Source organism: Limulus polyphemus, unplaced genomic scaffold, assembly GCF_000517525.1.
Source record: "Limulus polyphemus unplaced genomic scaffold, Limulus_polyphemus-2.1.2 Scaffold2736, whole genome shotgun sequence".
Lineage (NCBI taxonomy): Eukaryota > Metazoa > Arthropoda > Merostomata > Xiphosura > Limulidae > Limulus > Limulus polyphemus.
In genome coordinates, this window is record NW_013668346.1 from 113135 (window position 1) to 128156 (window position 15022).

The 15022-nt window shown below is 33.5% G+C and overlaps 1 protein-coding gene across 2 annotated transcripts in view; it reads left to right on the forward strand.

Annotated features, from left to right (window-relative positions):
• Window positions 1-14284, forward strand: part of LOC106467773 (ankyrin repeat domain-containing protein 6-like) — an 80876-nt gene extending 66592 nt beyond the window's left edge. The window contains exons 5-10 of one of the 2 annotated variants that reach the window (XM_022395968.1): window positions 3985-4083; window positions 6840-6938; window positions 8557-8655; window positions 9796-9996; window positions 11547-11738; window positions 12849-14284. In XM_022395968.1, the coding sequence (XP_022251676.1) occupies window positions 3985-4083; window positions 6840-6938; window positions 8557-8655; window positions 9796-9996; window positions 11547-11738; window positions 12849-14249 (2091 nt within the window). In that variant the 3' untranslated portion in view covers window positions 14250-14284. The remainder of the gene's footprint in view (window positions 1-3984; window positions 4084-6839; window positions 6939-8556; window positions 8656-9795; window positions 9997-11546; window positions 11739-12848) is intronic. The other variant, XM_022395969.1, reaches the window with a different exon arrangement.
• The last annotated feature ends 738 nt before the right edge of the window (window positions 14285-15022 follow it).

Sequence of the window (15022 nt, forward strand, 5' to 3'; positions counted from 1 at the left end):
TTTCTCTGCATACATTCACTTACTCATTACACTGTTGTCCCATCACGTTGTGAACGTCTTATATCTACAAGCCTAACACATATCTAGTAAATGCTAGGTCATTCTTGAAAGAACAGGATATTTCTAGAAAGAGGTGGCGTGATACTAGTCACGTGACCTCGCTGACGCAACAGTATCATCAAATACAATTTTGTGGTTTCTCAAGGAATAAATGATTTTAATTTTATTGTGCAATTTTTGATATAAAGTCTCTTTATAGTAACATACCGTTAGATGAGACCATAAAATTATGTACTGAGTTTCTATATCAGAATGATAGTGATGAAATGAATTTTCCTAAGTATGTGTTTCAGAAATTCACGAATTTTGCAACCAAAAAAATAACATTTTCTTTTTGACAATGATATTTATGACCAAACTGATGTTCTTCTTATGGCATCTAAACTTACTCCATTGCTCGTTAATATGTTCCTATGTCACCACAGAAAATGTCAATTTAAACCAATATTTTGCAGAAGATATACAGATGATAACTTTATCTTAAGAGAACCCGAACATTTTAAGAGCTTTTTCTTTTTCAAAACTATCTTAACAGTAAACTTTCCAATACCAAATCCCCTGTGGAACATTAACGTAACCACCAACGTCCAATGTTAAACGTCCTACGGTAGGTTAGTGGTAAGTTTACGAACTTAGAAATCTAAAATCCAGGGTTCGATTCTTGGCTGTAGACAGAGCTAAGATAACCCATTGAGTAGCTTTTCTCTAAAACAACAAACAGTCATTCTTAAATCTCTTTATTGATAATAAGAAAGGTAAATTGGGATGTGAAATTTTCAATAAGAAGACTTTAACCGGTTTGTATTTGAGCTTTGATAACTACATACCATTGTCTTGTAAGAAAAATCTACTTTAAAATACTAGCTCATCGGATATATAAGCTAATCAAAGAGACAGATAGATAACATTGAAAAAAATTATGCTATAAAATGCCTTTCTAATAGGCATTATAAATCACGAATTCAAAAATATTTAAATAACAAGTTTTTCCACGCTACCTTGTTGGAATTTTGCCAAACAAAGAAATTACTTACTCCCACCATATCCAGGGAAACGGGCTACTTTTATTAGGAACCTGTTGTGTGAGTTATGTCGTCGTGCATACCCTAAAGTGAAATGGAGATGTCATTAAGTCTGTATGCAGATTACAGAATTTGTGCGAGCATAAGGATCGTATATTTACCTTCAAAATTTAACTGTGATATGCCAATGTAAATATTCTAAATGTTTTTGTTTTTTTTTATTATATTGGTTTCACCACTAGGTGGTTAACAATTCGTATACAACAATGTGACAACGTTAAGATCCACATCATTTTCAAGGATTAACAAACATGCGCTGAATGAATGTAATGAACCTATAAGTAAACAACAATTTAAAATTCTAAAACCAACAATGAACAATAACTGCTAATGAAGAAAAGTTTATTGACTAATAACCTCAAACCAAAGTTGAATGAGTAAAACGGTGCGATTTGTTTATCGTTGTGTCTGTTACAACTAATGAAGGAAAGTTTATTGACTAATAACCTCAAACCAAAGTTGAATGAGTAAAACGGTGCGATTTGTTTATCGTTGTGTCTGTTACAAACATTTAATGCCTCCCAGTGGCACAGCGGCATGTCTTACAACGCTAGAAACCGGGTTTCGATACCCGTGGTGGGCAGAGCACATATAGCCCATTGTGCTTAATTACAAACAAACAAACCATTCGTCATATGACTACTTAGTTCACATATTGAATTTAAAAAAGGTCACGCCGTCTGCATACTTTCTGACCTTCCACCCCTTCATTCTTAGTTAAGGTATGATAATTATTTTTAATATGTCTCATTATTTCTATAGTTTATCTAATATTTGTAATCGTCATATCATTCGGTTGAGCGAAGATAAGTTTCTTTCCCATTAACTGACATGACCAACATGACTTGCATGTTCAGCTAGAATATCACTTTTGTTTTAACGTTTCACTTATGTTTATTTATTCAAAACTATACATTCCATCTAGTTTGACTAACGACTAACTAATTGACATGACCAATATGACTTGCATGTTCAGCTAGAATATCACTTTTGTTTTAACGTTTCACTTATGTTTATTTATTCAAAACTATACATTCCATCTAGTTTAACTAACGACTAACATATGCACAACCACATTCACATTCAATTAAATAAATACCTATTTTCTCCATTAGATTAAGTACTTTAGTTTTATCTAATATTTGACTAATTTTATTCAATGGTCTATAAATTTGAATACGATTTTTTAGTTTTGTAAGTTTTTACAAACTTGGAATACAAGGTAAAAAATAACATTTTCCTTTTATCAAATGTTGATTTTATTATCATTTTTAATTTTATTATATTTTCTCACAACTCTATCAATGATATTAGGCGAGAAACCACTATCAAATGCTACATATTTAAGAAATAACAGTTAATTTTTTTTTAATCTTGTGTTTTAGAACATAGCTTTAAAATCCTGTAAACATAAGAATAAAAAGCTTGATTCTTGGTGTGGCGGCATGACAACAGAAAAAGGTTTATGATAAACAGTGGTTTCTAAATTATTTTTGTTTTTCTAAACTAAAACGTCAAAAAACGGTAAACTGTTATTTTAAGGGTTTTAGACTATTCACGTAATTAGTAAAATCTATTAAGTTTTCTTTACTATGCTGCCACACCACGAAAGTGTCATCGACATACCCAAACTATTTTTCTGGTTTAAGTTTAGCGTTCGGTAAATCATTAGTTTCAAAGCTGTTTCTGAAAAGATCACACAGCAAGGGAGGTAATGGAGAACCACAGCTAAGTCTTCAATCAAAAATTAAAATTCGCTAAAATAGATGAAAAGTCAAATGTTATTTTTACCTTACGTCTCAGACTTTTCATGTCAATTTATAGACCATTAAATAAAAGTAGTCAAATATTAAATACAACTAGAGATGCACCTAATGTAATGGAGAAAACGGATATTTATAAAATTGAATGTGTTTGTGTATACATTATTCAAACTAGAAGAAATTAAAAATTTAGAATAAACGAATATAAGAAAAATGTTCGAAACAACAGCGATAATTCTACACTTTCTGAACATGCAAGTCATACTGATCAGGTCATCCAGTGGTCAAAAATGTTATTCTAATATGACGGTTGGAAAGATTAGAGAAACTATAGAAATAACAAAACATATTAAAATCATGATCATATCTTAAATAAGGATGAAGGGGTTGGAAGTTAGAAAATATGAAAATGACGTGACCTTCTTTAGATTTAGTATGTAAATTAAGGAGTCATATGACCAATGACCTTCTATGTATATATATATATGACTTGCACAGATTCTGTCTTCACACTTTTGAAGATGACGTGATTCGACGTCGAAACATGTAGTGTCTGTTTTAAGGTCGTTGATCGGCTTTAGAGCAAAAGCTTTTAATTGCGTACTGCAAAAAGTTGATCTTTAGAGTATTTTAATTAAGTGTTTGATATGTTTGTGTTTCGTGTTAAAAACAACTGTAAAAATTCATTAGAAATAATAATTAGCTTATAAGATTCAAGTGGAGATAATCACTTGCCATTTTAATGTTATGACTACATAGCTTTTTAAAATTGGTCATAAAACAGAGAAGAATTTGACCTTGGTCCAGCTTATCCAATGGTACGACTACATAGCTTTTTAAAATTGGTCATAAAACAGAGAAGAATTTGACTTTGTCCAGCTTATCCACTTGACTTCGATATCTTTTTCTAAAAGAACGCATGGAATGCGTACTTTATGAGTAAGTGCTGACATCGCATAAATTTTAAATTTGACTGTTTCCCAAGAAGCTACGTGTGTAGAAATTACGTTTAATATGTGAAATACCTCTTTAACAGCTTACATGGTTGATGGCGTATTCCTTTTTTTTTTATCTTTTAGGGAGGTTTTTCGGCATTACATCTTGCTTGTCAAACTGGCCATAATCAAAGCTCCAGGGTGTTGCTATTAGCTGGTTGTAAACCAGACATTAAAAACAACGTAAGTAAACTGAAACATTGTGTGTTTTATCACCAGATACTATATACTAATTTATGTCGTTAAGCTTATTTTCTATCCATGCATTGTATAGGATGTATTTATAGCCATTTTACAGAACAGTACTACAGTCATTGCTGACTGTGAACTGAAGAAATATGTACTCATGTTTGGATAATTCTAAAGTAAAATGTTAAAAAAACTGGAAATTTCGCCAACTGTCATACTGTTTAACACTCTTCTGAGAATGTTACGATATTTTATTTTTTCTGCAGGTGATATTACAACGCCACCAGAAAGACAACACATGTCCGAGAAAGTAACATAAATAGAAACCAATTTCAAACCTCCAAGGACTATGTTTTATGTTGCTCAAGAATTTTGCTTACCTCTGAGAGAACTATGTGTTTCTAAATATGTTTCCGCACAAACGTGGGATTATACTTACGTCTCGTATCTATTATTGGTAAATAAAAAAAGCTATGCAGGGCAGGCTACTAAACTTGGAACCAAGCAAGATAAGGATGGAAGTGTACATATCATTTTGTCCATCGAAAGTTTGGTGTTTGAATAGAATCTCAGCTTTCATCATTAACCTTTCCTTTAGTTAACTTTTGAATACTACTTTTATGACTATTTTTAAATAGAGTGACATTTTACGATTGGAAATACTGGTTCTATTTGTTTTGCCAGTGAGGAAGCCAGTAATATAGGGATGTTATTCTCTATGTAAAGTCGACACGGCTTAGTCTTCTATGTGATTGTTAGCCATCAAGTGATATGTCCATTTCCATCTTTATTTTGTTTGGTTCCTCTTTTCAAGTTCAGTAGCCAGCTTTACATAGCTTTTTTTTATTTAGAGTTGAATTATTTCCCTAATACTTGTTTGTTTACTTTTTTTTTATAAGATGACGTATGTGGGTTACTATGTTATGGAGTGTATTCTAAAGCTTTATAAATTTTGCATAGAATAATATTAACATAGGTAGTCAAAGATCATGAAGACTGTTTTGCTCTATCAAATGATGACAAAATTACAGTTACTGGTAAAACTAGGTAGGCGCTAGGCCTGTTGAAGAAAAATGATGAACGAAAATAAGAAATCTCGGTTTGGGCTATTCTCCGGTTTTCGACGTTGGGACGCTCTGGATAGCTGAAAAGCGGCATATATACCAGAGATATAGAGACTATGCCAGGTAGCTCTTCATATATATCTTCTGATGACCTGTAGAGAAGAAAATCCAGTTAACTCTTGTATTACTTTAATACATGTGTCCGTGCCATCTCAACATAGGGAGTGCTAGCGCACTTTCCGATAAATCAAGTGTGTAATCAATTTTGATGACGAGGTACCCACAGAAGTGTCATCTGTGTATGGGCTTTTCACGTCTGCACTTTCTTTTGGCCGATCTCAGTCAAATTTTTCCAAGTATTAAGGCCCCCTGAGGAGTGACATAGGGAGGTCAGCATTCGGTTCTGTATTCCCCTTACTATTCAAAGGTACCCTTAGGGCAAGACGGTGAGTTGCATAGGAAAGTTGACGGTTGGATATGATTCCCTACCCCATGTCCTCCCCTGGAGGCCCCTACTATTCTGTTGGTCTCTATTAATCAAACTTTAAAGACACCTATAGATCCAAACGCTGATCCCTTAAATCACTCCTAGGTGACCCGTATGTCTTTCCCGTATAGTATAGTATATTCATATTTTGCCGTTCTCTCTCTAAACTAAAATTCGGGGCCCAGTCTCTTTAGTGAACACATGTTATGCCTGTTATGCAGCTTTACGCAAACAAATAAATCATCAGTGTGAATATTTTACAGTTGTGTATAGTATATTGATTTTTTTTTTCTTTTTGTCAAACTGGAAATTTTGGACACTTGCACATTACCAGAAAATTCTGACCTGATAATAAAATTATCTGGAGAAAAAAAGTCAGAGTTACATCTATAATTAATTAAAGAAACATTAAATCCTCAAGTAAGCCCATGCAAACTTTCCAAAAATAAAAATAAAACGATTTGTGCAAAGTAGTTTTTATTTTGTATTTCGTTGTTAGTCATAAATTACTAGCTTTTTTATTTTCTGCCATAATGTTGGTTGTTTCATTTATGTATTAAAAACAAATTCTGGTTTAGAAAGAAAACCTGAAATATTATTATTTTAATAATTAAAGGTATTGTTGTGATGTAAGTTATGTGACTGGCTGTTCTTATTGGTGGTGCACAAATTTAAGGAAAAGAACATGAATTATATATATATATACACACACTGGTCATTTGTTATCTTTACCTTCTTACTTATCTGCTAAAAATGTCTGTGTGGTAGAAGATGAGAGACTATACTTTTATTTGAGAGTGTATTATATTTATTTATTACTCGATTAACTCGTAACAAACTAGTACAAAAGAAAACTCTTCCAAGGTAATCGTCAATTAGTTTTGTCAATACAATTTTAATTAATTTAATGATTGAGAAGCTTTTTAGTAATAGCCTTTGCTTTTCATCACGTCAACAATGATTGATATTAGAATTCAAACGTTCAAGGGCGTGACTTGGTGATGCGAATTATAATTAATCAATTAGCAAAGAAATATTTCATCCAGTAATCTGTTTATACGAAAAAGGTTAAGTATACATGATCAGAAGTTTGGGTTTCTAAAACACACTCATATATATATATATATATATTAGTAACTTAAGCGCTGTAAACGTAACTTTTGACTTACAGATTTTTTCTTTCTATTTTGTGCATTTAGTATGGAGATACTCCTTTGCACACAGCAGCGCGGTATGGACATGCGGGTGTTTTGAGAATCTTAATCAGTGCTTATTGTCACGTTAGTGAAGTAAATAAGGTAAGAAACTACTTTCGTCTTCCAAAAGATTAAACTGCACGAAATGATTCTTTTTTTTTGCTCGTTTTGATTGGTAAATTTTGTTTCAGTCCAAACTATAAAAAACAAAATACAGGGTTAGAATATAATTTATTGACAGATTTGTTTTTGTTTTTTCCGTTACTTAATTTTTTATAACACAAACAACCTGTCTTGCAGTTTTACGCTTAGTAACCAATAAACCAATATGTAAATAACGACCAAAGTTTATGTGTTTTGAATACGCTGTATATACGTCATACAATAGAACATCCTCAAATTCAGATACTCATTACGTTCAGTACAAGTTAATGTCTTGCAAGATGTTATTTAATACATTTCTTGTAAGTTGTAAAGTGGTATAATTTAATTTTGTGATTGATGGTGATTCGATCAATGACGCATTGGTGTTTGTATTCTTCTGTCACCTTTTTGTGATTGATGGTAATTAGATCAATAACGCATTGATGTTTGTATTCTTCTGTCACCTTTTTGTGATTGATGGTGATTCGATCAATGACGCATTGATGTTTGTATTCTTGTGTCTCCTTTATGTGATTGATGGTGACTCGATCAATGACGCCTTGGTGTTTGTATTCTTCTGTCACCTTTTTGTGATTGATGGTGATTCGATCAATGACGCATTGATGTTTGTATTCTTCTGTCACCTTTTTGTGATTGATGGTGATTCGATCAATGACGCATTGGTGTTTGTATTCTTCTGTCACCTGATTTTTTGCACGATAGAAGAGAAATTACAAAAGACCCGTAAAACCCATAGTAGTTATTCTAAGTTAATTAAAGTCAACCAGAGTATATTGGTAGTGAATTAAAGAGATAACTGCTTTTCTTACCAATAATACAACTCATATATAACATGTAAACATAAACTTACTATGTAAATAGAAATGTGACTGGTATTGTGATGAACTTGAGGATAGTGGGGAAAAGCCAAATATAACATGTAAAAAAATGACATTTTACATTTTTACCATACTTTATTTAAATATGACCCAAGTATAAAAAACGTTACAGTTTTAAAGATTATTATACTGTTACGTCTGTGTTCATTTGTTAATTTTTCGTAGAAATTCTTTCCGAGAAACTTCAGCGATACAAGTCTTTTCTTAAATAAAACTAGTTTATTCTTTCTCAGTTCAACTTTGCAATACACTTAATGTCCACAGTCACTTTAACTTCAACACACGCTATAATTCACAATGAACGATTCACGCACTTTACTTACTACCGCGATTGACTCAATTGTCCGTCTCTATCTCTGCCTGTCTGCAATTATCTATCTCTATGCCGTCACTTCTCGCCGGTCTTATATATACAAAATAGAGGGCGTCTAGCAAACACTCGAGCCTTCAGGAACGTTCGAGATACTCATTACGTGTTACCAGAGTCACGTGACTTCCGCTGTCTTAACAATACTTTAAACTGTAAAGTTGTTTCATTATTTCCTAATCTGTTTATTTGATTAAACGTGGTCTATGTTTTTCAATACATTGTTATGTTCTAAAATATTTATTTATATAGAAGTTCTGTTGTTGTTGTTTCGTTCAAAAATGATAATATAATTACGTTGTTTCTACAGAACGGTGACACTGCTTTACACATAGCTACAGCTATGGGACGAAGGAAGCTGACGAGGATATTGTTAGAGGCTGGTTGTGACCAATCTTTTCAGAATAAGGTTAGAAATATGTAATTGTTTAAAGTGAAACCGAAATCAGAAGGAACAAGAAAATTAGAAATGTGATCTAAATTTTCATCTTGACTTTTAATAACTGGCAAGTAAAACGCTGGGAAACACGTAAAATTGGATAGGCTAATATTTTGATACTATATTAAAATTAGAAAGTTAGCTATTAATATAAAAAAAACGAGTTTATTGTTTTTTTTGTGTTTTGCATTCATTGATTAATCAATTGTTTTAGTTTATTGTCCGCCAGTAATCTTGACCTTTTGGTTTTAATTACTGTGAACTAACCGTAGACTTCGTGATACGATGGCCAGGTGGTTAGGGCGCTCGACGCGCAAAGTGATGGTCACGAGTTCGAATCCCCTTCACACCAAACATATGCTCGCCCGTTATAATGTGACGGTTAATCCCACTATTCGTTGGTAAAAGAGTAACCCAAGGCTTACACTTCTAAATTAAGGACGGCTAACGCAGATAGCTCTCGTGTAGCTTTGCGCGAAATTTAAACAAATCGTGATAGAATGAATATATATATATTTAACTTATCTTTTCAAATTTCAAATTTTTTGAGTTCAAGAACATATATAACAATAATTTTATCTTATGCTCAGATGAAGAAAATATCATATAATAAAGGGGAACTTGGGCGAAATTACTGTATGTGTTACAAGCAATTTTACATTTAAAATGTGATTAAAGTCTGATTGCTACATGCTTCCTGTAAGTAAAGAATTTGTATATTTATTGGGAATATATATATTAGAATTTTAGATATTATTAGAAAACTAAATTACTCTCAATGTAAAAAAAGTTGGGAAGTTCAATATATTTTGTGTTAAGAAAAATCTGCATTGCCCTTTTATGTGACGCGGCTTTGTGGTCGAATTACTTTCTTTCTTGTACTTTGGACAGAGTGCAGGTAGCTCATTGTGTAGCTTTGCACAAATAAAACAACGTTCCTTCTTTGATCTATGTATAAAATAAACATTATGTTCCTCTTTTCGAAAATTTAAGATTTATATAAAAGTGTAATATATATATATATGTTTGTCATCTTTTCAATCTATCTACCTAGTTAATTATTCGGGTTTTTATTTCAGTTAACAAAATGACTTCATTTCATTTCCACAGCAAGGAGAGGTTGCTATGGAGATCGCAAAGAGAAAGGAATTTACCGAAGTCGTCGAAATCCTTTCTAACCCGCCTCCTCGTGTTATTGAAATGAACGAGAAAAAGGAAGACAAAAAATCTACCAAAAAACGTGAAAAGGACAGTGGAACATCTCAGGGTAGCAAAGACAGTAGTTGCAAACTAAAGAAGGAAAAGAAAAAGGTAAATATTCGTAATTAAATGTCTTTAATAATGGTGCATAGGAAAGAAAAACTCAACTGTGTGGTTTGTCAATAAACCAATGTATTTCACCAAAACATTCGCCGTGCAAAATATTTTTTTTTTCCAAACACAAGTCGTTTTAGTACGAGTAATTTTTGTTGCAAATGTTGGATACAACATTTGGTTTTGTGTATCGTTTATCTCTTGATTGTGATTAAGCTGCAGTGATATGGGGCTCAGTCAAATGATTATGGGGGTGAGGCGAACATGGCCTAGTAGTTAGCGTGCTCGACTGTGAATTCGAGGGTTGGTGGTTTGCATCTTGTTGCAGCAAAAATACAATCCGTATTTTGAGGCCTTGGGTGCGTTATAAGACTGATGACCAAATCCCCCTTATTCCAGACAGACAAGAGTTGGCAATTGGTGCTGTTTACTGGCTACTTTCCTTTTATCAGAGTTGGCAGTTGGTGCTGTTTACTGGCTACTTAAATCCCCCTTATTCCAGACAGACAAGAGTTGGCAATTGGTGCTGTTTACTGGCTACTTTCCTTTTATCATTTCAAATTCAGGGATGGCTTTTGCAGATGCCCACGTTGGGTCAATGGTAAGTTTAAGGACTTACAACGTTAAAATCTTGGGTTCGATTCTCCACGGTGGACAGAACGCAGAGAGCTCAGTGTGTGTCTTTGCAATAAAACAACAAAAGCTTTTGCACACAAATCTCGCGCAGCTGTGCGTGCATTTTCGAAACAAAACAATCAACCATACATATTCGTATGACTGGGCATATCGTGTCCTGGATTATAATTAAATGTTTCGAAGGTTTATAGTTTAATATCCCTCATTGTTTTAATGTTGCCATAAGGTTTAAAACAGATGTATTTTTAAAACTTTTCTATGGAGATTATTTTACCTCAGTCATATTCCTAGTGGGTCAGCAATAAGCGTATGGATCTACAACGGTAAAATCCGGGGCTCAATTCCTCGTGGTGGATTGCCTGTTATGTAGCTTTGTATTAAAACAAAAGAACATCAATGATTAGTAATAAAAAAATAAAAATGGCTTGGGCAGAAATGTATGATAAAAATGGAAATGATAAAAAACCAGTAAGTTTCCTTTAAATGTTTCTTAAAGGATATAGCATGTAAATTGTAATCACAAATGTTTTGTTATTTATTTAATTTTTTCAGAGAGTTGATGTTTACACTTGAAGTACAAATTTTTTGTTACTGTTACAAAGTCCATGTGTAAATCATTTTACCGTTAATTATGAATTGTATTTTTTTATTTTTATGCCCTTGCTTTTGTAGAAATATAACGTCACGTGTAATAAAAAAACATCTATCCGTGTTTAATAGGCATGTCACATAATAAACTGTTGAAATTCATATTCACTTGCTCTAATTTTGAGCGTTGTGGAAGCTCAAATTTGATTTTAAGACTCAAAATATAATTTCATAATCGAATAATATCAGAACATTTTAGAACACTTTTTATTAAATAATATATATATGTAATTGTTTTACATAATTAATTCTCTAATATGCAGAGTAAACGTGGCCATAAGGTCCATTTTCCAGATGAAAAAGGACAGGGCCCGTCCGGTCACTGGAGCCCCTATGGATGTCACATGTTTCCAAATTTAGCTAATTTTCCTGACCCTAAGCTAGATTCGCTTCCACCTGAACCTCTAAAGAAGGGAGAGCAGTATTTCGTCGATTTGGCTGGACGCATTAATAAAGTAAGTTCGTCAGTTGTAACCAAGACTTTAAAATTTAATAACTTATTTTTTAAATTCATATTATAACATAATAAAAATAGTAACTTATAAGGAAAGTTCTTTTAAGTTTCGAAACCAAAATATTCATTGAAAAGTGACAAGGGAAACCAGCATAGAATTGTTACTTCATTTTTTAACTTTCGGTACTTTTTATTTTTTTATTTTGACGGTGAAACAATTTGAGGAATTTTATTTCTATAAGATGAAATTAAGTTTTGCTGGAATTATTTCTTCGTGGACTTATTTGATAAAAACAAAATTTATTATATGGTTATTCTACCATATGGCTACCATACAGTTGCATGAAATATTTACTTTTTCGCGAACTTACAATTAAATAAGTTTTAAAATTAGTTTTTATTTTCAACTCTTCTTTAAATAGTAAAAACCTAAGCTTGAATCTGGCAGCTACAAATAAAAAGGAATTTGTACACCGAGTAGTCGAATAGATACTTACTAGACTTTTAACATTTCGTGTATTTTAAATATTTTCTCAGTCACACCAGCTTAGTTTACGCTATCCATTCTGGTTAAATATTTTCTCAGTCACACCAGCTTAGTTTACGCTATCCATTCTGGTTAAATATTTTCTCAGTCACACCAGCTTGGTTTACGCTATCCGTTCTGGTTAAATATTTTCTCAGTCACACCAGCTTAGTTTACTCTATCCGTTCTGGTTAAATATTTTCTCAGTCACACCAGCTTAGTTTACGCTATCCGTTCTGGTTAAATATTTTCCTAGTCATACCGGTTTAATTTTCATTGGTGGCACGCAAATAATGTTTTACGTTTTATATATATCATGCTATTTGTAATATTTCTAAATACGATAATATGCACATTATCAAGGTTGATATGCAAACATAACGATCTTTTAAATCTGCTATTACCTAGTAATAGACAAATGTAAGATAGTTAGTATTCTTTGGGTTTCAAAACACATCAAAATTTATTTTGGTATTATAAAATATGTGAAATAAAATTTTCCCATCTTCGTTTATGTATCTGTATGTGTGTATATTTTTTGTTATACAGGATCTGTTATCTGAATACTAATAATATGTTTGGCAGGGTCCAGTAGGAGTTGGTTATACGTGTTACTGTGCTCCATTCTTTCGTTATGTGGAAAAGAAGATGGAGTCGGACAAGCAAGAACTTATTGATCACATCGACAACGCTCATGACGATCTACACGCCAAGATCGCTCATCTGGAGCGCCGTACGAGAAGCCAACTGTTCAATCTTAACCAGTCAGTCAAGGAAAAACTAGCTAACGAGAGGATCGAATGTGTGGAAAGGATGGAGAGAAGGACATCGAAAGAAAGGCAGGAGCTTGAAAAACAGCAAGGAGTCCAAATGCATAACATGAAAACAGAGCTTCAGAGTTGGATAGAGTCAAAAAGAAATGAATCTGAAAATAAAACAACTAATCTTCATAAAGACCAACCTTCAGCCAATAATAATCACATTCGACATCCTACGATGCATCATTGGTCACTTGCAGTTAGGAAAAAGAAAAATTCATCAAGTGTGACTGGATTGATGCGCTCAAAATCAGAAGAGTTACTGTCTGAGGCAGATGGAGACAGTGCTTTGGGTTCTGCTCCAAGGGTTTGCTCTCCAGAGCTACATGGTACAATCTCCCGCAGATTGTGCTCCCCACATTTCGAAAGGTCGAGGAACGGTCATGACTTTCAGAGCAATTTGTATACCAGGGTTCATTCTCCTGATACTCACATAATAACACCAGTGCCAAGATTCCATGCCCCAATTTCAACGTCTCATGGAAAACCTAATGACCTCGCTAACCACCTTCCTGTCAGAGTGGAGGCTAATAATCACCAAGCAACGGGTTTAGTTCAAAGACTTCGGACAGACTTTGAAAAATTAGGTGCTAGGCCAAAGTTTGATCAAAATTCCAGCCCTCAGCAGAGACAAAGTGATTCAGCTGTGTTACAAAACGAACTCAATGACTCTGTGAATCCCGATAACTTATTGGATATTAAAAGGGACAGTAGAAGTGACGGTGACTTGAGAACTTACAATGGCTCAATACATGGCCACTTACCATACCTTGAAACATCCTTTGACCACCCCAATGACCACTCACCCGCTAGTGACTCTGGATATCAAACCAAAATGTCTCCCAGCATCAGTGATTCTTCTGGTGCTCCATATCAAAGACCACCAGCGTTCACGCCCCCTCATGATTCGCATCACCCTAGCTCCCCTACACAAGTTGAATATAGCCAGCATCTTCCCCTTCGGCACAGTGATTTTGTTCGACCTCAGAGCACGAGTGGTTACAGTTCTAACAGGGTGTGGAGGTATGACTGTCAGTATACCCCGAATTCTTACGTTCATTACGCTAGTGATGTAAGACCTATTAATTGTACAGAAGATCAACTATATCAAATGAAGGAAGAACTTGAACTCGCAGGAGAAACTTTGAATGGCTCCAGCCTAGTCTGATGTCATTAAATGTTTTTCTGTAAAGTTTTTACTTTTCCTATAAAATTATCTTTGTCTTTTATTGTTTTGTTCTAAATTTATTTCTTATTTAGGAATTATAATTATTTTATATGATATGAAGATAGTTATTCCTAACTGACAACGATTGTCATATAAAATATAATACCCAAAAATTATATTAACGTCAAACCTAATCCAAACTGCCAAAATCACTAAGCTCAATGCAACATATTTGTATTTACAAGTATAAGCCTGGGTCTGGCGTTAGAACCGTGTGTTGTGAACTTCATACCAAAATATAAAACGTCTTCTTACAGTATTTTGCTGTCACATCCTTATTTTGATGTTTTGTGACTCTGTGATCATCTGTTGGAACTAGGGTAACCAGATGTCCCAGCAAAACCGGGACAGTCCCGGTATTCCGGGAAAAGTTCTAGGGATGCACAAAACGTCCCGGTTTTATGATAAAGACATCAAACTCTCAGTCACATCGAATAACGAATGTAACAGGTCTACTTGAATTGTTCGTTGTTGTAAACATGTACTTTCCTTCCATCAAAGTCTCTCGAAAGTTCCATCCGTACGTGGTGAGAAAGAACTGCAGGTCTGAACGTGGAGACAGTTAAGGCAGTGTTCATCATCAAAATACACTTTACACAATCATGTACTAAATTTTATAAATATTTGATTAATGAAAAAAAAACAACCGGAATTTCTACGTGCCATTCATTCTTCTTCACAAAGACATGTCTAAAAAATAAGTGATGGTAAAA